The sequence below is a fragment of the Vitis vinifera genome, chromosome 10 (genome assembly GCF_030704535.1).
Source record: "Vitis vinifera cultivar Pinot Noir 40024 chromosome 10, ASM3070453v1".
NCBI lineage: Eukaryota > Viridiplantae > Streptophyta > Magnoliopsida > Vitales > Vitaceae > Vitis > Vitis vinifera.
The window spans coordinates 636,955-660,595 of record NC_081814.1 but is presented as its reverse complement, the minus strand read 5'-3'; the positions used below and the strand labels follow the sequence as shown (position 1 = coordinate 660,595).

Genomic DNA, 23,641 nt, shown 5'->3' with positions numbered 1-23,641 from the left:
GGGCACTATAATGATTGTCATGGGCTGTGATGGAAATAATCAATTGTTTCCTCTTGCTTTTGCATTAACTGAGGGTGAAAATGTTGATAGTTAGGGATGGTTTTTGGCATGTATTAGAAATCGAGTAACTCAAAGGAGGGGTCTTTGTGTTATCTATGATCGTCATCCGGGCATTATGGCTGCGTTTGCTAATGTTTATCTTGGTTGGTCTGAGCCAAATGCATATCATCGAATTTGTAAGCGCCATCTTGCTAGCAACTTTATGACTCACTTTAAGGACAAATGCTTGAAACAACTTTTATGCAGAGCCGCCTTAGAAACTAAGGTAGAAAAATTCAACATGCATATGGAGACAATTGGGAGAATCAATCAAGACGTACTCAACTGGTTGGAGGCTATTCCCTTTGAGAAATGGGCATTATCACATGATGGAGGTCAATGATATGGCATAATGACTACGAACATGTCAGAAGTGTTCAATAGTGTGCTTAAAAGGGCACGAAGTTTCCCTATCATCGCATTTGTTCAATTGACATTCTATCAAGTTAATAGTTACTTTGCTGTAAGAAGAGAACATGGTGCTAGTCGACTTGCTTCAGGTGAACAATACACTCCTTATGTTGATGCTAAGATTAATGCAAATGTTGTTAAGGCAGGTTCTCATGAGGTTGTTTTGTATGATCACTTCCAAGGACTGTTTCATGTGAAGGCCAGTAGGGGTAGTAAAAAGACATCATCTGGTGGAAGAACACATCGTGTTAACCTACGTGAGCATAGATGCACATGTGGCAAAACATTCATATATGGATTCCCATGTAGTCATATTCTAGCGGCATGTCATTTTCGTTCAATTGATTTTAGATCGTTTGTTCAACATTATTATACTATACAATCGTACTTTAGCACTTGGGCACCACTGTTTAACCCCATACACAATGAGTACAAGTGGCCACCATATGTTGGTCTAGTTATTGTGCCTGCAGATTCAATGAAACGTGTGTCAGGTGGACGACCTAAATCTACTCGTTTGCACGATGAAATGGATGTTAGAGAAGATAAAACCTCGGTTACATGTGGTTTGTGCAAACAAAGTGGTCACAATTGTCGTTCTTGTCCAAATAAGAACATGGGTGTTGGGCCTTCATGATGGGTGCTAGGCTTTGGATGTTGATATTATGTTATTTGTATTTTGGACAATACTTATGTTATAAGAGAGACTTTGTTGTTAATTTCAAAATTGTAATATGAATATTTTGATGAATCAGGTTGTTTGTATTTTGGAGAATACCCTATTTATAGGGGAGACTCTGTCGAAATTTTTAATATTTGGATGCGAACATCATATTATTACATTTTTTTTTCATTATTGTACTTGGATATTGATATTGGTTGCAGATGAATATTTTGATTAATCAGGTTGTTTGTATTTTGGAGAATACCCTATTTATAGGGGATACTATGCCGAAATTTTTAATATTTTGATGTGAACATTAGTGTTTGATAATTTTTTTAAAAATTATTGTACTTGGATATTGATATTGGTTGCAAATAAATATTTTGATTAATCAGGTTGTTTGTATTTTGGAGAATACCTTATTTATAAGAGATACTCTGATGAAATTTTTAAAATTTGGATGTGAACATTAGTGCTTGACAATTTTTTTTTAAATTATTGTACTTGGATATTGATATTGGTTGCAAATAAATAGTTTAAATTATAATATTAACATTAGTTTATTATGACAGTATAGTAATGGAGCATAGAGAGGGCAGATTCGATCCAGATTCATTAGATCGCTCTATTTTAGCGCTACAGGACAGACATAGGTCTCAATTAGTGGATTCTGGTCAGGTATATATGTATATATAAATATAGATGTATAGAAAAACATAATCATAAACCTTAATTAAGTTCTTATTTAATCGAAATGGTATCTTTTGTAGCTTAATCAGGTATTGACATGTCGACAACGTTTATGGACATTCATGCGAGAGTGGGAGATGGACCCTCGTATTCGGTGATATGTGATGCAATCTGGATTTTATGGTGTATATCGTGTCGGACACATTTCACTAGATTGGCCATTGATCACGAGTCTTGTTGAGCGATGGCAACCCGAGACACACACATTTCATTTACCTATTAGAGAGATGACTGTTACTTTACAGGATGTAGCCATGATTCTAGGATTACATATTCATGGGCCTCCTATCACTGGCACATGTGACATAGATTGGTCACTACTATGTTCCGAGCTTTTAGGTGTCGTCCCACCCCCATCTCAGATTAGAAGGTCATCTATATCAGCACGATGGTTGCGTGAGCAGTTCTCATATCCACCAACAGGGGTCGATGATGTTATTTTACAGCGTTATGCGCATGCTTTCATATTAGCACTATTGGGTGGAGCATTGTTTACAAACAAGACTGGCACACATGTACAGTTATGTTACCTTCCACTGTTGAGAGACTTCATTGAGATTTCTCACTATAGTTGGGGTAGTGCAGTGTTGGCATACCTATATAGAGAGCTATGTCGTGTGAGTTTAGATAGTGCCACAGAGATTTCTGGACCTATCACACTATTACAAGTATTTCGACATAACTATCTATTATAATTAATTGACTCACATTATTGTTGTAAGTTGTCTAATTTTGATAATGTTATCTGATTTTGTAGTTGTGGTCATGGGAGAGACTTTATGTGGGTCGACCTGTTTTCTGTCGTCCTCCTGTGCCTATAGTAGTCCCACATGTACATGATGATGTAGTTGATGGTTTACATGATCATCTATTGCCAGATGAGGCATTCCCAATCGATCCATTGGGCCATAAGTGGAGAGTACCCCTGTCTTGGTCTCATAACCCATCACCACATGTGTTGACATTCTATCGAGATCAATTGGATGCCCAGACACATGATCAGCTAAAGTGTAGATGCGTAAGATTACCTTTGCAATATTTTCCACTAATGTGACTAATTATTTTTTAAAAAAAAATTACAGGTATTATGGGAACCATATACAGTAGATTTGATTGCACATCTTCCGGCTATATGTCAGGCTGATGAAGAAATTTGGCGAACTATGTTGCCTCTAATTTGCTTTGATATTATCAAGCGGCATAGACCAGAGCGAGTTTTACGCCAGTTTCGTATGCAACAAGGGATACATCCACCTTGTTTGATAGATATGGAGCAACATTTAGTGGATAGGCGAGGACGACATCAGTACGATTGGGTCACATTCCATGCTCAGTATATTTCTCTTTGGGCTACTCGTTCTGAGCTTATTGCGACAGCACCACTTGAGATTACTACCATGTCTTTTTATGATCCATATATGTAGTGGTATCGACGTATCACGCGACACCTGATCACATTTGTTTTGCATAGAGATCATATGAGGTTCCATAGTACAGCTTCTGCCACTGAGTTATTAGTGAGAGCATTTGAGATACAAAACCATTTTTTAATGAATGTTAAACTTAAATTATGTGCAAATGCCTCATGTTTCATTTTCTTATACAGATCACCGTCGTATCACATATGGCTATTTCAAATGATTTATAGGAAACTCACCGAATTACTATTGATGTTTTACGTGCTATAGGAGAGGACCATCGCGTACACTCGACACATGAGCCATCCACATCTTCAGGGTCATCCATGAGACCACCATCATTGATTACGCCTATTAGGGTACCACCCATTAGAGGTCGGGGGAGAGGTGATCGTCGAGCTGGTCACCGACATGTACCTTTGGCATCTACTTTGGTACAACCCTCACATCCACCAGTCACATCTACCTTTCCTTTATTTCAGCCATCTGCATCATTAGAGTCACCACTTTCTCCCCTTGATGTATCCATACCAGCCCATTCATCTCGACCCGAGACTACCATACCATCTACCCTTACCCCTATTCAACCATCTATATCATTGGAGCACCCCCACCTATTACAGAGTCTATTGCACCCCCACCTGTTACAGAGTCTATTGCACCCTCACCTGTTACAGAGTCTATTGCACCTCCACCTGTTACAGAGTCCATTACACCTCTACCTTTTCTTTAGGGGACAGCTCATGCCGCACGATTACATGTACGGGTACCTAGAGGACATCGAGCTCCACGTGTACGTCGAGTTCTACCTCCATTAGTTCCATCTAACTCGACAGCTCATGTAGATGACGTGTCACAATCTATAGAGATGGAGACTTTTCAGATAGCACAGATGGATACAACAAATATGGCCATCTACCGTAGATGTTCACAACGAAAGAGAAAGATTCCATCATGTGGGACACATTGAGATCTTTTTTCATGTTTGTAAAACTATTATACTTTGGTTTATACATTTAAGGTTATATAAAGTGTTAATTCAAATTAGTGATGTTATGTTATTCACATGTTTCCTTGATAATTTAAACAAATAAAACTCAAATGCATCCTAAAGTTTAAATGAAAGAAATTCTAACTAAATAAACTATTACAACCATTACTTATTTTTCTTTCATATAATTAAAAAATTATACATTTTAACCAAGACATAAGTTCAAATCATACTTAATAATAAATAACCTAAAATCATAATCATTGGCATTAATTTTCATATGAAAATATAAAATTTTAAAATAATATAAACAATTTCTTTAGATATTTTAAAATTTAAAAATAATATGAATAAATAATTTTCTTTAGTTCATATGTGAAGAAGCGGATTGAAAATAATTGTAAAACCACAGTTACTAACTATGGTTTTATGGTTGTTTTGATAAAAAAAATATTTTAAAAATAATATTAAAATTACAACACCATTAAAACAGGTGTGAATTAAAAATAATTGTAAAACCACAATTACTAACTGTGGTTTTAAGGGAAATTGTAAAACCACAGTTTGTAACTGTGGTTTTAAGGATACTTTTTTTAAAACCACAGTTAGTAACTGTGGTTTTATGGGTATTTTGATAAAATAATATTTTAAAAATAATATTAAAATTACAACACCATTAAAATAGACGCGGATTGAAAATAATTGTAAAACCACAGTTACTAAATGTGGTTTTAAGGATACTTCTTTTAAAACCACAGTTAGTAACTATGGTTTTATGGATATTTTAATAAAAAAATATTTTAAAAATAATATTAAAATTACAACACCTGCGGATTGTAAAACCATAGTTACTAACTGTGGTTTTATGGTTATTTTGATAAAAAAATATTTTAAAAATAATATTAAAATTACAACACCATTAAAATAAATACGAATTGAAAATAATTGTAAAACCACAATTACTAACTGTGGTTTTATGGTTGTTTTGATAAAAAAAAATTAAAAATAATATTAAAATTATAACACCATTAAAATAGATGCGGATAAAAAATAATTGTAAAACCACAATTACTAACTGTGGTTTTAAGGGAAATTATAAAACCACAGTTTATAACTGTGGTTTTAAGGATACTTCTTTCAAAACCACAGTTAGTAACTGTGGTTCTAATAGAAATTATAAAACCACAGTTTGTAATTGTGGTTTTAAGGATATTTCTGTAAGTTTTAAAACCATAGTCACCAACAGTAGTTTTTTACACTTAAAATCCATGTGGATGCTTACGTGAATAAAGAAGACTACTTTGACAAATATTTTGAAATGGATACTATTCTTATCATTTTTTTTTACAAATAAATTATTTTGGTCTTAAACTCATAAATTCTTATACTCGTCCTATCCCGTTTAACTTTTTTTCTGAATTTTATTTTTTTAAAATTACTTTTAAAATTTTTAATTACATTAAAATAAATGTATTTATAAATAATTAAATTATTACATTTTTATAATTTATTTTATTAAAAATGATTTTTATTATCTATATATTAAAAATAGTAAAATAAAAATTAAATTAAATTAATTTTATATATAATCAAGGCGGGACGGGCAGGATGAGGCAATACCTGAACCTATCCCGGGTTTTAAAAAGAATTTTCAAACACCTCCTAAACTCATTTATTAAAATTGAACCCCGTCCCATTATGGACGGGATGAGACGGGTACCCGAAAAAACTCACCCCATTGTCATCCCTATTTACAAAGCTAAAGTTTTTAAGATGAAGTTCAATGATAATTCTGATATATACTGATTTTAAAATCATGAGAATAGCAAATAATGTTTAATTAGACAAGAATGATTCACTATAAATGGTATCAAATGAGTTCCTATTTTTTTATTAGGATACAAGTGAATGACCTCACAATTACCTTGGGATCCAAAAATGATGCATATATGTATTTACAAATGACATTAAAATCAATTTAAAATCAATTCCTAATCTTAATTAGGATTTGAGCAAATTAATGACCCCCCAATCATCTTCAAATCTAAAAATAATTGTGATAAAGTCATGTGATAATTAAAAATTGTATCAAAATTCATTCCCAACCCGGATTGGATCTGAATGAATGACCTATAATCACTTTGGGATAAAAGAATACTTATATTATTTGAGTCATGTGATAGTTTGTAACTTGATTTCAATTTTCAAGTGTTTTTAAATTTATAGAATTCGGATTTTCAAGTGTTTTTAAAATTTTAAATTTACAAAATTATTTTATAAATTTTAAAATACTTGAAAATTTGAACCAAGTTACAAACTATCACATGACCCAGATAATCATATATATATATTCTTATCCCAAGGTGATTATGAGATTATTCATTAAGATCCAATCGGGATTTTATACATGTGTGTGTCACATGATAGTTCATGATAGTTTGCAACTTGATACAAACTTTTTAAAATGTTTTTCAATATGGAGAATATATGAAGAACATATATATTGTATATAAATATTCAATACATTCATAATGATTAAGTTGAAAAAATCATTTTTCATATCTAAATTTTCAAATAAAATTTTGTTTTCATATTCATTCTCTACAAAACTATTTTTTAAAACCATTTTTAAAAATATTATCAAATATGCCTATTATTTGAATGGTTCCCCATTCATTTAGGCTCCATTGGGTTGTAAAAATTTTGAGTTATATACTTGAACTTTTTGTCTGAATTTGTTTTTCTTCCCTACATGCAAAAATCTAAAATTCATAATTTTTTCCCATGAATATTTTATTTTCTTTGGCTTTTTCGAGAATAAGCCAAACAAAATAATTTGAGATTGTTTCACACTCTTTTTCGTACTAGTTTTTGAGATCCAAACACAGTTAGCCTCTGCAAAATTCAAAGAGAAGGGTTGATTTAGTATTATTTTAAAAAACATTAATATAAAGAGGAAAATCTTGTTTAATATATAAATTTTATTTTAAATTCCTCAAAAAAAATCTTGTTTAATATATGTGTGTGTATATATATATATATATATATATATATATATAATACTATTTTAATAACCTGTAAAATTAATTTTAAATAAAATTGGCATAGTGGAACAATTCTAATGGAAATTTCTGACAAGTTAGTCCATGTCATTTAATTGTCTCTATTCTCTATTTTAATAAATGTGACATTTAAATCGACAAGGATTCTCTATCACAACACTTGAACCTTCAATTTCACACATTTTTAAGCATATTATAAAAATATATCATATATATATATATATATATATATATTATAGATTCGTCTAGGTGGAATACGTACGTCCAAAATATAATTATTCCCTCCACTACTACTACTATAGTATAACCCTTCTTAACAAAGCCTGTGGGCACAGAAACTTGAGCTTGAATTCATGAGAGGTGTGTGCCTGGCTACGAGATCTGCTTTCTTCAACAACGAGGCAATTGCTTTATACTCTGCACCTTGGCTTCCATAAGTTGTTTTTGACTCCTTTCACTTTCATTCGCCGCAGGAGAATTTTAATGTACCGCATGGGTGGGTTCCTAAGAATTCCTTTGGACCGTTGAACGTGCAAAACGAGATTTTGACCTTTCATTTTCATAGGTTTTGTTTAAATTTTTATTATAACCTTTACACGTGTCAATATCTCATTTGATAATACGTCGGTACTAATTAATTTAACCCTTTGCTAATTATAGCATAAGAATCCTTTTCTTTTTCCTTTTTAGTATCTCAAAGAAGATCCCTACATACGATGGTTTTTTACCAATAAAGACTATGGATCCTACATTATGCTTGGTTCTAAAAATTTTTTAAGGAAAATGCAAATAAAAAAATAAAGTGGAGAAAAATAATAGAAGAAATGAAGAAATAAAGAAAAATTAAAATTGGATACAAAATTAATAAATTATTCTTATATGCTATTTTAAACTTATTAATTTTTTTTATAAAAATTAAGTAATTTAAAAATATATAAATTTTTATTTTATTTTATTTTATATTTTACCTTATTTCTAATCCTCAGAGTTTAAATGTCACATACTTAATCTTCTCCTAAGTATATTGATACGATGCTGCTGCCATAACTTTTAGGAACTCTTATGTTTTTTTAACCCTCGATCTGTGTAATATTTAGACAACTCAAGATTATATAAGTGTAAATCTAGAATTATTATATATATGCTCACGTTTATGGTAGACTCGGGCTATTTATGCATGCCAACTGTCCAAACACCAAAATATCTAATCATTGTCACAAATGTTTCATAGTGATTAAGCATATTTGCACGTCTCATACCCATATTAAAATGGTGTTTGTTTTTTTTACTTAATTCTAAATAAAACTTTAATACTTAAAATGATTAAGTATTAAGTTGTTTATTTTTATAGTATTTTATTTTATTAAGTGCTAAAAAATATTTAAAAAAAATAATATGTTATTTTTTCTATTTAGAATAGGTGAAATATTTTGATTTTTTTTTTCAATAAAAAATTTATAATAAATCATAAAAAAAAATAGAAAATCAAATAAATTAAATTCTCAAAATAAATTGTAAAAATCCAAAAATAAAACAAACACCCCTCTAAATCAAGGATTTTGCAGGTTATATCAGTGAGAAATGTACTGAATTGAACTTTATCATCAATGGAGATGAGGTATGAGCGCCTTAATAGGCATGATACATAGTGATCAATCCTGTTTTCACTGAGAAGTAATACAAGCCATTTATGAATCAATAAGAAACTCAAGCTTAGTAGCGATAAAATCATGCATAACTGCACATCCCGTAAAGACATGTCTCCCACTTCTTGCACTTCTTGCCGCACCCACCGCAGTTCAATGGATCGACAGAGGGGTTCACGCAGTGCCCGCGGCAGCAGATATCGCCGTGTTTGCACTTGCGGCCGCACTTTCCACAGTTATTTGGATCCTTCCCTATGTTTACGCATTTCTTCTTGCAGCAATCTGGACCAGGGCTGGACTTCCGACGACAAAGCGGTGGAAACTCATCACAGGTCAAGTGCTTGTTCTGAAACATGAAGTCACTAGTCCCATCTGAAGAAGTTGTTTCTTCGCCTTCAGGCAATGCTATGTAGCTTTCTGGGCTTCCAGGCAATGCTAAGTGGCTTTCCACAGCTGAGTCTTCCTTGTTTTCATCAGCACTCCATGCTGCTCCAACAATGGAGTTGTCTTCGTTGTTTTCATTGCCACTCGATGCTGCAGAAACAGTGGAGGTGGTGATGAAGAGTATGAAGAGGAGTTTTAGCAGCTTCATGGCCATGAATGACGAGAAGCTGTGAAGAGCTGGGTAGGGAAGAGGAAGTGGTGAAGCAATATTGATAGGAGATGGGTTTTTATACTGAAATATGTGGTGAAAACCTTTTGTTTTTTCTCGGTAGCTTCAATTCATCAGACTACTTACGAAACACTGAATACGTGGGCCCATAAGAAGAAACCGATTGATTGAAAAGAAAGAAAATTAGAAGCTTAGTGTTTCTGTATCCACGTGTAGCCGGTAAGGATGAGAGAAAAACATGTTATAACTTAAAATAATTTACAGATCAAAATTATTGGCTACACGTGGGTACAGAAACACTAAGATGGTATTTGTTTTTTCACTTAATTTTAAATAGAAACTTAATACTTAATAGTATTAAATATTAAGTTGTTTGTTTTTATAGTATTTTATTTCTATTAAGTATTAAAAAATAAAAAAAATATTGTGTTATTTTTTCTATTTAAAAAAAATCACATATTCTGATTTTTTCTATTTAGTAAAAAGTTTATAATAAGTCATGAAAAAGTAAAAAAACAAACAACGTAAATTCTAAAATTAAATAGTTTTTAACAAAAAGCTAAAAAAACAAACGCAACCTAAGCTTCTAATTTTCTTTCTTTCAAATCAATCGGTTTCTTCTTATGGGCCAGATATTCTGTGTTTCGTAAGTCGTCCGATGAATTGAAGCTACCGAGACAGAACAAAACGTTTTTCCCACATATTTCAGTATAAAAACCCATCTCCTATCAATATTGCTTCACCACTTCCTCTTCCCTACCCAGCTCTTCACAGCTTCTCTTCATTCATGGCCATGAAGCTGCTAAAACTCCTCTTCATACTCTCCATCACTACCTCCACTGTTTCTGCAGCATCGAGTGGCAATGAAAACAACGATGACAACTCCATTGTTGGAGCAGCATGGAGTGCTGATGAAAACAAGGAAGACTCAGCTGTGGAAAGCCACTTAGCATTGCCTGAAAGCCCAGAAAGCTACATAGCATTGCCTGAAGGCGAAGAAACAACTTCTTCAGACGGGACTAGTGACTTCATGTTTCAGAACAAGCACTTGACCTGTGATAAGTTTCCACCGATTTGTCGTCGGAAGTCCAGCCCTGGTCCAGATTGCTGCAAGAAGAAATGCGTAAACATAGGGAAGGATCCAAATAACTGTGGACAGTGCGGCCGCAAGTGCAAACACGGCGATATCTGCTGCCGCGGGCACTGCGTGAACCCCTCTGTCGATCCATTGAACTGCGGTAGGTGCGGCAACAAGTGCAAGAAGTGGGAGACATGTCTTTACGGGATGTGCAGTTATGCATGATTTTATCGCTACTAAGCTTGAGTTTCTTATTGATTCATAAATGGCTTGTATTACTTCTCAGTGAAAACAGGATTGATCACTATGTATCATGCCTATTAAGGTGTTCATACCTCATCTCCATTGATAATAAAGTTCAATTCTGTACATTTCTCACTGATAAAACCAGCAAAAACCTTGATTTAGTCTGGGTATGGGACGTGCAAATATTCTTAATCACTACCAAATTCGTGGCAGTGGTTAGATATTTTGGTGTTGGACGGTTGGCATGCATAGATAGCCGGAGCCTGCCGTAAACGAAAGCATATATATAATAATTATAGATTTATATTTATATAACCTTAACTTGTCTAAGCGTTACACAGAGAGTTAAAAAACGTAAGAGTTCTTAAAAGTTATGGCGACAGCAGCATCATATCAATTTACTTAGGGGCAAAAGGCTGGAAATCAGAATCATATCAGATTGTGTGTTATGCCATTAAAGCAAGTGAGAAATGATTCCCATGTTGTATAAGGAAAGAATATATTCTCCTCGTCCTTTACTACTTAACAAAATTTGTAGGCCATGGTTTTTTTCTGCAACAAGTCTATGATGGATCATCATAGGCTTGTGCAGTTATTAAAAAAAGCCCTAGAGCTCAGTGAAATTTTCTGATCATTTCATGGATGCTTTGGAGTGGATTCAATTTCTGCATTTTTTTCCGGCAAGTCCAAAACCATTCAAGTATCTTCAACCAAGTTAAAGGCCATGTCCATGACTTCCCATAGCCTTATAATTCTTGGTTTGTTCTTCTCCCTACCCTCCACCATTGCCCTCTACCTCACAACCGCAAGAGAGGTGTACGAGCTCCCGACGCCAGCTACTTCTCAGAAGACCGATACCGGAGTTACAACAGACCTTTCATGGCAGAGAAGAAGAGTCTGGCATCACCGGCATCACCTGAGAAATGTAAGCAAAATCCAAAAATTATCCCCAAAAATAGTTCCTGATTCTTGATCGATAGAATTAAACCATGGCTCAACTGATCTCTTGGCAGGTTCACGGGATCCTAAACATCATAGGATGGGGCACACTCCTGCCCCTAGGGGCGATCATCGCTCGATACTTCAGAAAATTCCCCATGGAATGCAGTGAATGGTTCACCCTTCACATACTGTGCCAAACTCTGGGGTATCTTCTGGGATCATTGGGATGGGCCATTGGTATATGGCTTGGAAACTCCTCAATAAACTACACTTTTCACAGTCACCGGGTTCTCGGCATCATTATCTTCACATTTTCAACTCTCCAAGTAATGGTCAAATCTCTTTCTGATCATCCATATCCATCTGCTTCGATCATGAATTAATTCATATTTGTTAGTCTCCCTCATCTTACATTTTCTGCAGATGTTTTCTATTGCTCTGCAGCCGAGGAGAGAAAACAAGTGCCGCAAGTACTGGGAAATATGCCATCGTCTTCTGGGATATGTGCTGATGGTGCTGATTATGACCAACATTTTTGTAGGGATCAACCATCAAAGCCCAGCTGCAAAATGGATCTGGTTTTACGTGGGAGTTCTTGTGGTTATGGGTTTGGTTTCCATCGCATTGGAAATCGTCAGATGGATTAAGCTTGTACAGAACCAGACTGTGTTGTTGAACAGTAGCATCTATGCTGCTAATTCCTAATCAAATGAAATGAATTCAATTCCTCAAGAGAATTAGAATTTCCTATTGTAATCTTTGATTTTATCAAACTTCCAATTCAATGTGATGGGTACAGATCTTCAATGGCTTCCATGGGAAAATGATTGTAGAATTTAAATCATTTCATTTTAAAATTAAAGGGTTAAATCAAAATATAGAAAAACTCTATTAAGGAGGTTCATATTAAAACTTTTAAATATCAATAATACCATTTTTAATAATAGAGGAGAGGCATGTCATGTTATATATACCTTTTTTATTTATATATTTTGATCATATTGTTGCTATTTAAAATATTGGATGTCTGCTATGACACTGAAAATTAGTATCGGAGAAAATATATATATTTAAATAAATTTAAATGTTTTTGTACAAATTAGTCATAATTTTCATTTGTAAAAAATAAATTTTATTTTATTTTTTTCATGGGAATAAATTTTTTAAATTAAAAAATTATTAATTTTTTAAAAATAAAACTAAAACACTAATATAAAAGTTAAAGAGAAAAGAGGAATAATTTGAGAGTATTTGGAGAAAAAAGAAAAAGATCAAAAGGGTCATTCACGAGCCACGTGTCCCCACCAATTTCATATAGAATGAGAATGAGAGCGTGGGCCGAAGAGCCCAGGCCCATGAACAATCTGGAGAGCAGAGACGGGGAGAGAGCAGAAGAAGCAGAGCAGTCAAGCATGGCCGCTTCCGCCATGGACGGTGTCGCCGCCGCGGCTCTCCGATCCGTGCTGCATCGAGTTCAACAGGCAGCGGAGAGGTCCGGACGTGGGCCCCATCAGATCAGGGTAGTGGCCGTGAGCAAGACCAAGTCAGTTTCCCTCATCCGGGAAGTGTATGATTCCGGCCACCGGTGTTTCGGTGAAAATTATGTTCAGGAGATCATCGAGAAGGCACCGCAGGTTCACTAATCTCTTTGGGTTCCAGGAAATGCTCCGTTTGTTTGCTGAGAAAAATGCAGGAAAACTATTGAATTGAAATTGTGAATCTTACCTTTAATTACTTGGTGCACGGATTCATTGTGCTTAATTCAGATGTTTGAATTGGAGAATTGAGCTGAATTAATCGTTTCCTTTTGAACTCTGAAACAGCAGGGGAAAAAAAAGAAAAATTCAAGATTCCTTTTCCTTCCGCTCTGTTTTGTCAGCAACCAAACAGAGGGAAAGAATCTAATTTTTACAATTTTTTTATTGCTGCAGCTTCCGGAGGACATCGAGTGGCATTTCATTGGGAATTTGCAGAGCAACAAAGTAAAACCTCTTCTAAGTATGTTTATCATTCTCTATCCATATGTCAGATGTCCTTGATTTGATGTCATTACATATTGGTTTGGCATCCACTTGTTCTCTTGTAGATTAGATGGAGATAATTAGAAACATATGTGTCAGGAACGTTATAATGGAAATATGTTTTAGGATGAAGCTGGTCTTGACAGTGATTTCCTACAATTTCTGATTGATTTAGTGGGTGGGTCAAGTTACAATTTTTTATTAACGAATGCTTTGAATTTTGAATCCTACTTGCTGCTGAGGCTGAATACTCTTTATGGGTCTGAGGTGGAAGTAAATCCTCTCTTATAGCAATTGAAGTAGCGTGAATTCTGAATTCTTTCTCTAGTCAGACAGGTCCGTTAAATATTCTTTTTGAGATGCCAGAAAGTAAAGAATCTTCATTTCAGAACTTTCATTTGTTCTGCTGATACATTTGGAAATTGCTCTTATTTTCTTCTAAATTGTGAATATTGTCATGAACTCTTTTTGCAGAGGATGGAGAGGGTTAGTTCTTTTAGTGCATTTGGGTTCAGTGGATTAGATGTTCTTATTCAATATGTTTCATGTTTGACTTGTTTTTTGTTTTTTGTTTTTGTTTTTGTTTTTGTTTTTGTTTTTGTCGTTTTAACTTTTTACTAACTACCACTGTTTCTATTTTTTTTTTTTCTCTCTTGAATCTCAATTTAGAACTTCAACATGATATTAGATCATTTAGATATTTTTTCTGTTGTTAAAAAACTCATTTTTACCAACTTTGTTCTTCACTGGTGCCAATTCTTTCTTTAAACCCACTAGGGGGCCATATTCATTCTAAGCTTGGTTGACATCAACTTTGTGTCCCCTTGAGAGAGGACTATGATGTTTATTTATTCCTCCCTTTTTCTTTTGCAGCTGGTGTACCAAACCTTGCCGTGGTGGAGACTGTAGATGATGAGAAGGTAATCTTTTACATATCAGTTGCATTTTAGAAAAGTAGAAACCATGTATGGTACATAAGGTCTCAGATAAGACAGCATTTCATGGTGTGTTCTATGTTTAGGAAGAATTTAGATAATTTAGTTTCCATTTGTGGTAAATGGAGAAGTTCCTTCTTTTGCTTTTAGTTTGTACTTTGTACAATAGACAACTATTTGGCATTGTGGGATTCTGTATTTTTTTTTATAAGAATCTTCACTTTAACATGATATCATCCTTGAAGACCCCCCTTTGTTCAATGTTCAAAAAAATGATTTGTTAAAGCTAGTTAGTAACTTAGGATAAGGTTGTTGTTTATAGGAGGTTTCAGTATGGAAGGGAACCTCATTGATTGCACTGATGGGGTTTAGGATCCCTGGGCGGCAGCATACTGTGGGAAAAATGATGAAGAGGGTGTCATGAAGTATACATATGATGACCTTCCTAGACGCTAAAAGTGTAATGAAGTCCATACAAGTTTTTGATTCATTGGGGTAAAAATATGAAGGTCTATGGACTTTAACCTTTATATATCAAAAGTAGTAAATCTTGTTCCATCACCTTCAGAGGTTGTTTTTATATCTGTGTGGGAGAAGTAGCACTGCCACCGGTGTCAGCCCGCTGGATTATTTAATTACTATTATGATGGAGTGACAAACAAAAGGGGAAAAAATTGTCCAACTGATTGTGCTATGAGCATTTCAACTTTTATTCCATTCACTAATTAATTTGCTAAATTTGGAAGAATGAAAAAAGGTGTTCTTTTAAGTGATCAACAGTCTCTTATTGACTCACCAATGCATTTGGTTAATTGTTTTGCTGTTCCTTTCAAGTAATTTGCAGATTGCAGATCGTCTTGACCGTATGGTTGCAACCATTGGAAGAAAGCCTTTGAAGGTCATGGTGCAAGTGAACACCAGTGGAGAAGAATGTAAGTTATGTTTGTCCATTTCTTGGGGTGATTAAATCTGACTACAGAAGCCGATTAATATTCACTTTTTTTAAGTATGACTATTTATAGCTAAAGATGTATGTTACCATGAACAAAAAGTTTGGAAATGCAAATTCACACGAAAGATGCACAGAAAAGCCATTCTGTATAGTTTTGGGCTCATATTAGTTTTTCTCTGTGATGCTTTCTTGGACTCTTAATAGCTTGGTAAAATTTTGGGCTTTTTATTGACCTCTGCTCCTTTTTGCAGCAAAATCTGGTGTTGATCCTGCAGCATGTGTGGAACTTGTGAAACATGTTGCTCTGGGCTGCCCAAACCTTGAGTTTGGTGGCCTAATGACAATAGGGATGCTGGATTATACATCAACTCCAGAGAATTTCAAGGTGATTGTTCCACATGTTTTATTGCTTTTATAATTAATTCCTTGGTTTCATTCTTCCCCTGTTCCTTGTGCTTCTTAATTTTCTGCTACAAAAATGTTTGTGTTTTTCAGACATTAGCAAACTGCAGAAGTGAGGTTTGCAAGTCACTTGGGATTACAGAAGAGCAATGTGAGCTATCAATGGGCATGTCTGGTGATTTTGAGCTAGCAGTAAGGATAAACCCTCTGGCTGAAACCATTTTCTCTTCACATCTGCATTTTTTATCATCACCATGATTTTGTGGCTAGCTTTATGATAAAATCAAGTATAGTTCATGGAATGGAAGTGTCATGACATGTGACATGCTTTCACAGGGAAAAAACTGACTCAGCGGAATCAAGTAATTGCATTCAAAGGGTTTGTGTTATATTTCCACATGCTGAAAAAGGAAGGGGGAGAAAAAACAAACGAGCATTATTATCCTATGCTAAAAATTCTATTGATGCATTAATAAAAAAAAGCACAAAGAAATTTGCATCCTGCATGAATCACAACAATATGAAGGCTAGATTGTCAACCAGGAAACCATACAACTAATCAGTGAACCTGCTGGCTATGCAGATTGAAATGGGCAGTACCAATGTGCGAATCGGATCCACCATATTTGGAGCCAGGGAGTACCCAAAGAAGCAACCGAAGTAGCAGCCCTCAGCTTTTCTGTTGCGCAGCCTGAGAAATTGATGCACATTCCAGCATCATGGCAAAACCTACTCCATTTCTGTTTCATTTCGTGGTAGTGTCTCAGCATAAATTTATTCCCAATGAAGCCCGGACGGCCAGCTGCTATATCTGAATCCATCTTAATCCATACTGTTCTTTAGGAGTTCTGTACATTTAAGATGGACATGATGTGGTATCTTTTCCATTGATATGAGCTTTGAATCCTTATGCATTCGCAGAACATTTTAGGTTTACAGGGTGGGATCATCACAGTGCTAACATTAATGTCATTTACATGTTGAGGGTCATCAATGTAAGACAAAATTAATACCTAGATCACCATGAAAGTTCTGGACTGGCATAACTATCATGAAAAAAAAAAGAAAAAGACCAATACCATCTTTATGATTTTTTCCTTTTTAACAATTATGTCATGAGGATTTTCCTTTCATTTATCTGGTCTAAAGAAAAAAGAAAAAGACCAATACCATCGTATGATTTTTTCCGTTTTAATGTCATGAGGGCTTTCCTCTCGTTTATCTGATCTAAAGAAATAGAGAGCGAAGGAAGAGAAACTCAGAGCTCTGGATCACCATGATGACATTTCAGAAAACAGAGTAATGAGTTATGAGCAGGGCCAAACCTTCCTTCCTCAACCCTGCCACCAAATCATACAACGCCATCATCAACCGTCTCTCTACTGCAGGCGCCTTCTGCGACGTTCTTCTCACCTACTCCTCTATGCTTAGCACCGACACCCCTCCAGACGCCCACACATTCCCCAGTCTCGTCAAGGCTTGCACCTCTCTCGACCTCTTCTCGCACGGTCTTTCCTTCCATCAACGCGTCATCGTTGATGGGTACTCCTCGGATTCCTACATTGCCACTTCTCTTATCAACTTTTATTCCAAATTTGGGCATAACCAAAGTGCTCGCAAGGTGTTCGACACAATGGATGACAGAAATGTTGTACCCTGGACTACCATGATCGGCTGCTACACCCGTGCAGGTGAGCACGATGTGGCGTTTTCCATGTATAATATAATGCGGCGGCAAGGAATTCAACCCAGTTCAGTTACTATGTTGGGCTTGCTTTCTGGGGTTTTGGAGCTCGTTCATCTGCAGTGCTTACATGCTTGTGTAATTCAATACGGTTTTGGGTCTGATGTAGCTTTGGCGAATTCTATGTTGAATGTGTATTGTAAATGTGGAAGAGTCGAGGATGCTCAGGCTTTGTTTGAATTGATGGATGCAAGAGATGTGATTTCGTGGAATTCCTTGGTTTCTGGTTATGCCCAGCTTGGGAACATTAGAGAAGTATTGCAGCTTTTGATCAGAATGAAGACTGACGGCATTGAACCTGACCAGCAGACGTTTGGGTCTTTGGTGTCTGCAGCTGCAATGCAGAGTAAGCTTGGGGTGGGAAAGATGGTTCATGGGCACATCTTGAGAGCTGGGTTAGAACAGGATTCACATATTGAAACATCACTGATAGGTATGTACTTGAAATGTGGAAATGTTAATTCTGCATTTCGAATATTTGAAGGGATGATGCATAAGGATGTGATTTCATGGACTGCCATGATATCGGGTCTGGTTCAGAACGATTGTGCAGACATGGCAGTCACAGTTTTCCGGAGGATGTTAAAATCAAGAGTGATGCCATCTACCGCAACCATAGCCAGTGTTCTTGCAGCTTGTGCAGAGTTGGGATCTTTTCCTCTGGGGACCTCAGTTCATGGCTACATATTAAGACAAAGAATAAAACTAGACATTCCTTCTCAAAACTCTCTTGTTACCATGTATGCAAAGTGTGGCCATTTGGAGCAGAGTTGCTCTGTTTTTGACAGGATGAGCAGAAGAGACATAGTTTCCTGGAACGCGATCGTTTCAGGTCATGCACAGAATGGCCATTTATGTAAAGCACTGCTCCTCTTCAATGAAATGAGGAAAGCACGTCAAAGACCTGATTCAATTACCGTTGTTTCCCTTCTCCAAGCTTGTGCTTCCATTGGAGCCCTCCATCAGGGGAAGTGGATCCACAACTTTGTGACCAAAAGCTGCCTTGGACCCTGCATCTTGATTGACACAGCCCTGGTTGACATGTACTCTAAATGTGGCGACTTGGGTTCTGCTCAGAAGTGTTTTGACAGAATGCCGCAGCAGGATCTGGTCTCTTGGAGCTCAATCATCGCGGGTTATGGTAGTCATGGAAAAGGAGAGACTGCATTGAGGATGTACTCTGACTTTTTGCATACTGGGATCCAACCAAACCATGTGATTTACCTCTCAATTCTCTCTGCTTGCAGTCACAACGGTCTCGTCGACCAGGGACTGAGCTTCTTCCATTCTATGACAAAGGACTTCGGGATCGAACCAAGACTTGAGCACCGTGCCTGCATCGTGGATCTCCTCAGTCGAGCTGGGAGGGTAGAAGAGGCTTATAGCTTCTACAAGAGGATGTTCCCAAAACCCTCCATGGATGTTTTAGGCATACTCCTTGATGCTTGCAGGACCACTGGCAATGTAGAACTAGGGGACATTGTTGCTAGAGAAATTGTCATATTGAAGCCTGCAAATGCTGGGAACTATGTCCAACTGGCCCACAGCTATGCTTCAATGAAGAGATGGGATGGTGTGGGTGAGGTGTGGACCCAAATGAAGTCCCTTCACTTGAAAAAACTGCCTGGGTGGAGTTTCATTGAACTGCATGGGACCATTACAACATTTTTCACAGACCACAGTTCACATCCACAATTCGAAGAAATCATGTTGGTTTTGAAAATTTTGGGCAGTGAAATGAGGAAAGTGGGCATTCATGATTGAACGGATCTGAGAAGAGGGTTCCCCTAACACATCCACAGACATTTTTCTAATTTTCACTTTTTTTTTCTTCTTTTCATTTTCCTCTTCTTAAATAACTGAAAATGCACGCTTCCACGTGTCACTCAAAGACAATACCTCGTATTCTAAAGCGCAACCGTCAATGGACCCACGCGGATCGTGCCCAATAAGTTAAAGGTCCAAACTCATTCACTTTTCCAAAACGACACTGTTTGTATGTCTCAAAAGTGAGAAAATGCTGTACTCCATTTTCCTCTGCAACACATTCCTCATTTCTGAGCAGAGATCGTGTACTTCTCCTCAACAAACGACGTCGTTTCAACATCTCAATGAATCCGTCGCAGAGGTTGTTGAAGGTGGCTATGACGGTGCTGGGGCTGTGCTTGGCAGCCTACATAGTGGCGCCGCCGCTCTATTGGCACATCACGGAGGGCGTCGCCGCCGTAAGCCGCGACTCCTTCTCTTGCCCTCCTTGCCTTTGCGATTGCTCTTCCCACCCTCTTCTCTCCATCCCAGAAGGTACTCCAAACCCACATCAAGATCCCTTTTGGGTGTTTTTTTTTATTTTTATAAATTTATTGAATTACTGTTTGGTTGCTGGGAAAGTGAGGAACATATGCGATAAAATTTGGGTTGGCATGAACACTGTTGAATTGGGAAGATGATGTTGAGATTCTTCAGTTGAATTTTCACTGGAATGTTTTCTAAAACATCATGGAACACGATCATATGTATATGATCTTTATGTTCTCATGTAGATTCTAACAATTTTTACATATGGGTGAATCTCATTATTTGTATGTCTATGCACTATAGTTTCATGAATTCCTCGATGTTATTTCTTTAATTATGTGGTTTATACAGATAGAACACATTCTGTACTTCATTATGGAGATCATTTATTGCTAATACTGTTATTAACAAACTAGTCTCAGTCTGTTCTCCCTGTGGCAAAAATCGGAGCTCCAGTCAATATTTTGGGTGTGTTGTCAGTTCTCAGATTTCACAAAATGCTTTCATTTCTGATGTTTCACTTGATGGGTGGCATTTTCCGGGACTGCCTCCTTTGTAATAAAACGCAAATGGCCAATTCAACTTTACACTCAAGCCTTGAAATGATGAAGGTTTTCATTTTCCTAAGGATTCTTTTGGTTTTATTTCATGGTTCTGCCCTAAACTTTTTTTTGGCTAGGTAAAGAAAACAAATATCGAACACGCTTCTATGTTTTAGTTCAGATGGTTTTGAACCCTTTTCTGATTTTGGTGTATTTGGGGTAATGAAAGAAAAAAAGAAAAAAGAAAAAAGAAAGGAGTGATTCTTTCGTGTTTCTATGTTTTAGTTCAGTTGGTTTGGACCTTTTTATGATTTTGTGATGGCCATTAGGGAAAAAAATTTCTTTTGTTGGTCTGTCGTTTTGATTACTTTCTCAAAGGTGTATTAGCTCAAGTAAGGTATGGTACTTAGCTAAGTGGGCATATGGAAAAATGATTCAATTTACTAAATTTTATTCCTAACTACTCACTGTCATATGGGATAATATAGTTCCTGATCATGTACAAAAATGCTATAATTAGTTTCTGTTCATTTTACCCTTTTAGATTTCTCTTTATTATGCGGATTTTGCTTATTTCATTTATATTCATTAAGGAGTTCCTTTTGTAGAAGAAAATTCACATTTTAACTGAAATGACACAACTGGTGGGTTTTATTATACTCACTCAATAAGCTTATTTCTGCTAGTCAAGTACATGTCTAATATGCTTTATTTGTATATTTTCCTACAGGATTGAGCAACAATTCTTTTACAGGTTAGTGTTTCTTTCAAAAATTGCATGTAAAGGGGAGACAGAAATGTGCTTGTTCTACATACTTGACCTGAAGTTTTTGTTTGAAAAATGGTAGGTATCCTGAAGTGCTTCTCCAAACTGCTTCTCAAAGATATACATGCCTTTTTTTCTCTTTCTTTTATGGTAAAATGAAGGGCATATGTGGTGTGCTTTATCCAAGAAGCAGTTTGAACTGATCAGAAAATTAACCAGCTTTAGTTTGATAATGCACTTCTCAATTGGAATGGCTGATATCAATTGAACTCAAATGGTTTATGTTAGGGTTGTGTATATTGTCTTAGTACAGTAAATTATTTTTCAATTTTACATTGCCTTTACTACTCTTTTTTGTTGAATTTACTCTGCATTTGCTTCTGGTCAAAACCAATTGGGTCCAACACATATCTGAAGTAAAAGCCAACAGCTACTCCTACTAAGTGTTGTGTTAACAGTCTGTAATATCTAGATCTAATAGCTATCAAAACCTTTTAGTTTTTTTGATGTGGGATAAGTAAGTTTTGAAGCTTAAAATGAAATTTGAAATTGAGTGTATGGATTTAAACTTCATTAGAAGTTTCCTACGGTTTTCATATTCTGTGGCACATATATAGTGCTTGTTGTTTCTTCCTAATATGTGTGTGTGGCGTCGAACTTTTAATGTTTGGTATCTTACTGCTGCAGTTCTCAGCATCAAACGTAAAAATTCTGGCATGCTTACTTGCACAATATTGACCATTGAGTCAAGTTCATTTTTCAGTAGCATCACATGGCTGCAAATGGCTTGGCATCTGGATAGCATTAGCATGGGTCCATGTCCAATGTTTTTAACTGATAACTCACTCATCACTTATGATAGCAATGGCAAGAGCTCATGCCAGTATTGGACACATAGACAAGTTGACCTAACACAATAACTTGAAAGAAACTATGATGCCCTGTAAGCATAGGCATGCTGATTTCTCCCCCTTTTTTATGAGCATTGGCACAATGAAATAGGCATAAGTTGTTATCACACAGTCAACTATCAATTCATTCTTTCAGCAAAACAATGTATTGTGTATCAAATAGTGTTATTAGTTTTGTCAGCTCCAAGATATCCATTTTTGTGCTGTTATTTTATTTATTAGAATTCTTTTTTATTTAAAAATTAGTATCTTTTTATTTTCCTCCTGATGGCATGCTGGTATTTGGTACTTCGGAATTCTAAATTGTGCTTTCTCGGGTAAATACAGTTTCAGCTCTAAGGAACCCATTTTTGTGCTGTTCTTTTCTCTCATTCTAGGTTTTTCTTTAAAATTAGGACTGGTATTTTTCATTTCCTCCTTCATCTGCACTAAGGGACCATTTTTTTGTGCATTTGGTTTCTTTATTGGGACAAATTTTTTTAATGTAAAAAACTAATATTTTTCATCTCCTTCTCCTCTTCCCCCTTCTATTGGGCTTTTCTGCTTCCTGATTGATGACATGCTGGTTTTTTTAGTGTGGCATTCTTTTTGTTCATTTCTTGTATCTTTTTCAGATTGTATGAAGCATGACCCTGAGGTGAGCGAGGACCTGGAAAGGAGTTTTACAGATCTGTTGTCCGAAGAACTGAAGCTAAGAGAAGCTGAAGCTCAGGAAAACCAGCAGCGTGCAGACATGGCACTGTTAGAGGCTAAGAAAATGGCGTCTCAGTATCAGAAGGAAGCAGACAAGTGCAACATGGGTATGGAAACCTGTGAAGAGGCTCGGGAAAAGGCGGAAGCAACTTTAGACATCCAGAGGAAGCTCACTGCAATGTGGGAGTTCAGGGCTCGCCAAAGAGGATGGAAAGGAGGTCCCATTAAACCTCGTAGCTAAATCTTTGGCTGAAGTAATGCTCACCCACCATGGTTACCACACACCTTTAGTGCTGACAGGATCCTCAAAGAGGAGGGAGTTTTTGTAGTACTTTATTAATATGTTCATTTGTTTGTTTGTCTATTTAATTATTCTTTAATGTTCCTTTTAATGAAATATAGTTCAAGCTTTCAGCCTTTTTCCCTTTTTTTTTCTTTTTTCTTTTTCTTTCCCTTGCCC

The 23,641-nt window shown here is 35.9% G+C and overlaps 6 protein-coding genes across 6 annotated transcripts; 5 read left to right on the top strand and 1 right to left on the bottom strand.

The window, feature by feature from the left end:
- Positions 1 to 8,941: 8,941 nt before the first annotated feature.
- On the bottom strand, positions 8,942 to 9,702 carry LOC100248583 (protein STIG1). Its single transcript, XM_002263547.5, has one exon. The coding sequence runs from the start codon at positions 9,637 to 9,639 to the stop codon at positions 9,124 to 9,126; it is 516 nt and encodes a 171-aa protein (XP_002263583.1). The 5' UTR covers positions 9,640 to 9,702; the 3' UTR covers positions 8,942 to 9,123.
- Positions 9,703 to 10,381: 679 nt separating this feature from the next.
- On the top strand, positions 10,382 to 11,119 carry LOC100243449 (protein STIG1). Its single transcript, XM_002263619.5, has one exon. It carries the CDS (start codon positions 10,442 to 10,444, stop codon positions 10,955 to 10,957), a length of 516 nt encoding a protein of 171 aa, XP_002263655.1. The 5' UTR covers positions 10,382 to 10,441; the 3' UTR covers positions 10,958 to 11,119.
- Positions 11,120 to 11,532: 413 nt separating this feature from the next.
- Positions 11,533 to 12,676, top strand: LOC100260556 (cytochrome b561 and DOMON domain-containing protein At3g25290). Its single transcript, XM_002264072.2, has 3 exons — positions 11,533 to 11,903; positions 11,992 to 12,246; positions 12,344 to 12,676. The coding sequence occupies exons 1-3, from the start codon at positions 11,703 to 11,705 to the stop codon at positions 12,623 to 12,625; spliced, it is 738 nt and encodes a 245-aa protein (XP_002264108.2). The 5' UTR covers positions 11,533 to 11,702; the 3' UTR covers positions 12,626 to 12,676.
- Positions 12,677 to 13,185: 509 nt separating this feature from the next.
- On the top strand, positions 13,186 to 17,246 carry LOC100245299 (uncharacterized). Its single transcript, XM_002263731.4, has 7 exons — positions 13,186 to 13,554; positions 13,852 to 13,918; positions 14,815 to 14,861; positions 15,721 to 15,808; positions 16,080 to 16,213; positions 16,324 to 16,422; positions 16,814 to 17,246. Exons 1-7 carry the CDS (start codon positions 13,240 to 13,242, stop codon positions 16,892 to 16,894), a joined length of 831 nt encoding a protein of 276 aa, XP_002263767.3. The 5' UTR covers positions 13,186 to 13,239; the 3' UTR covers positions 16,895 to 17,246.
- Positions 17,247 to 17,315: 69 nt separating this feature from the next.
- On the top strand, positions 17,316 to 23,595 carry LOC109121416 (pentatricopeptide repeat-containing protein At4g04370). Its single transcript, XM_019222650.2, has 2 exons — positions 17,316 to 20,275; positions 21,542 to 23,595. Exon 1 carries the CDS (start codon positions 17,540 to 17,542, stop codon positions 19,736 to 19,738), a length of 2,199 nt encoding a protein of 732 aa, XP_019078195.1. The 5' UTR covers positions 17,316 to 17,539; the 3' UTR covers positions 19,739 to 20,275; positions 21,542 to 23,595.
- LOC100853242 (uncharacterized) lies at positions 22,925 to 23,595 on the top strand. Its single transcript, XM_059740406.1, has one exon. The coding sequence runs from the start codon at positions 23,048 to 23,050 to the stop codon at positions 23,420 to 23,422; it is 375 nt and encodes a 124-aa protein (XP_059596389.1). The 5' UTR covers positions 22,925 to 23,047; the 3' UTR covers positions 23,423 to 23,595.
- Positions 23,596 to 23,641: the final 46 nt, after the last annotated feature.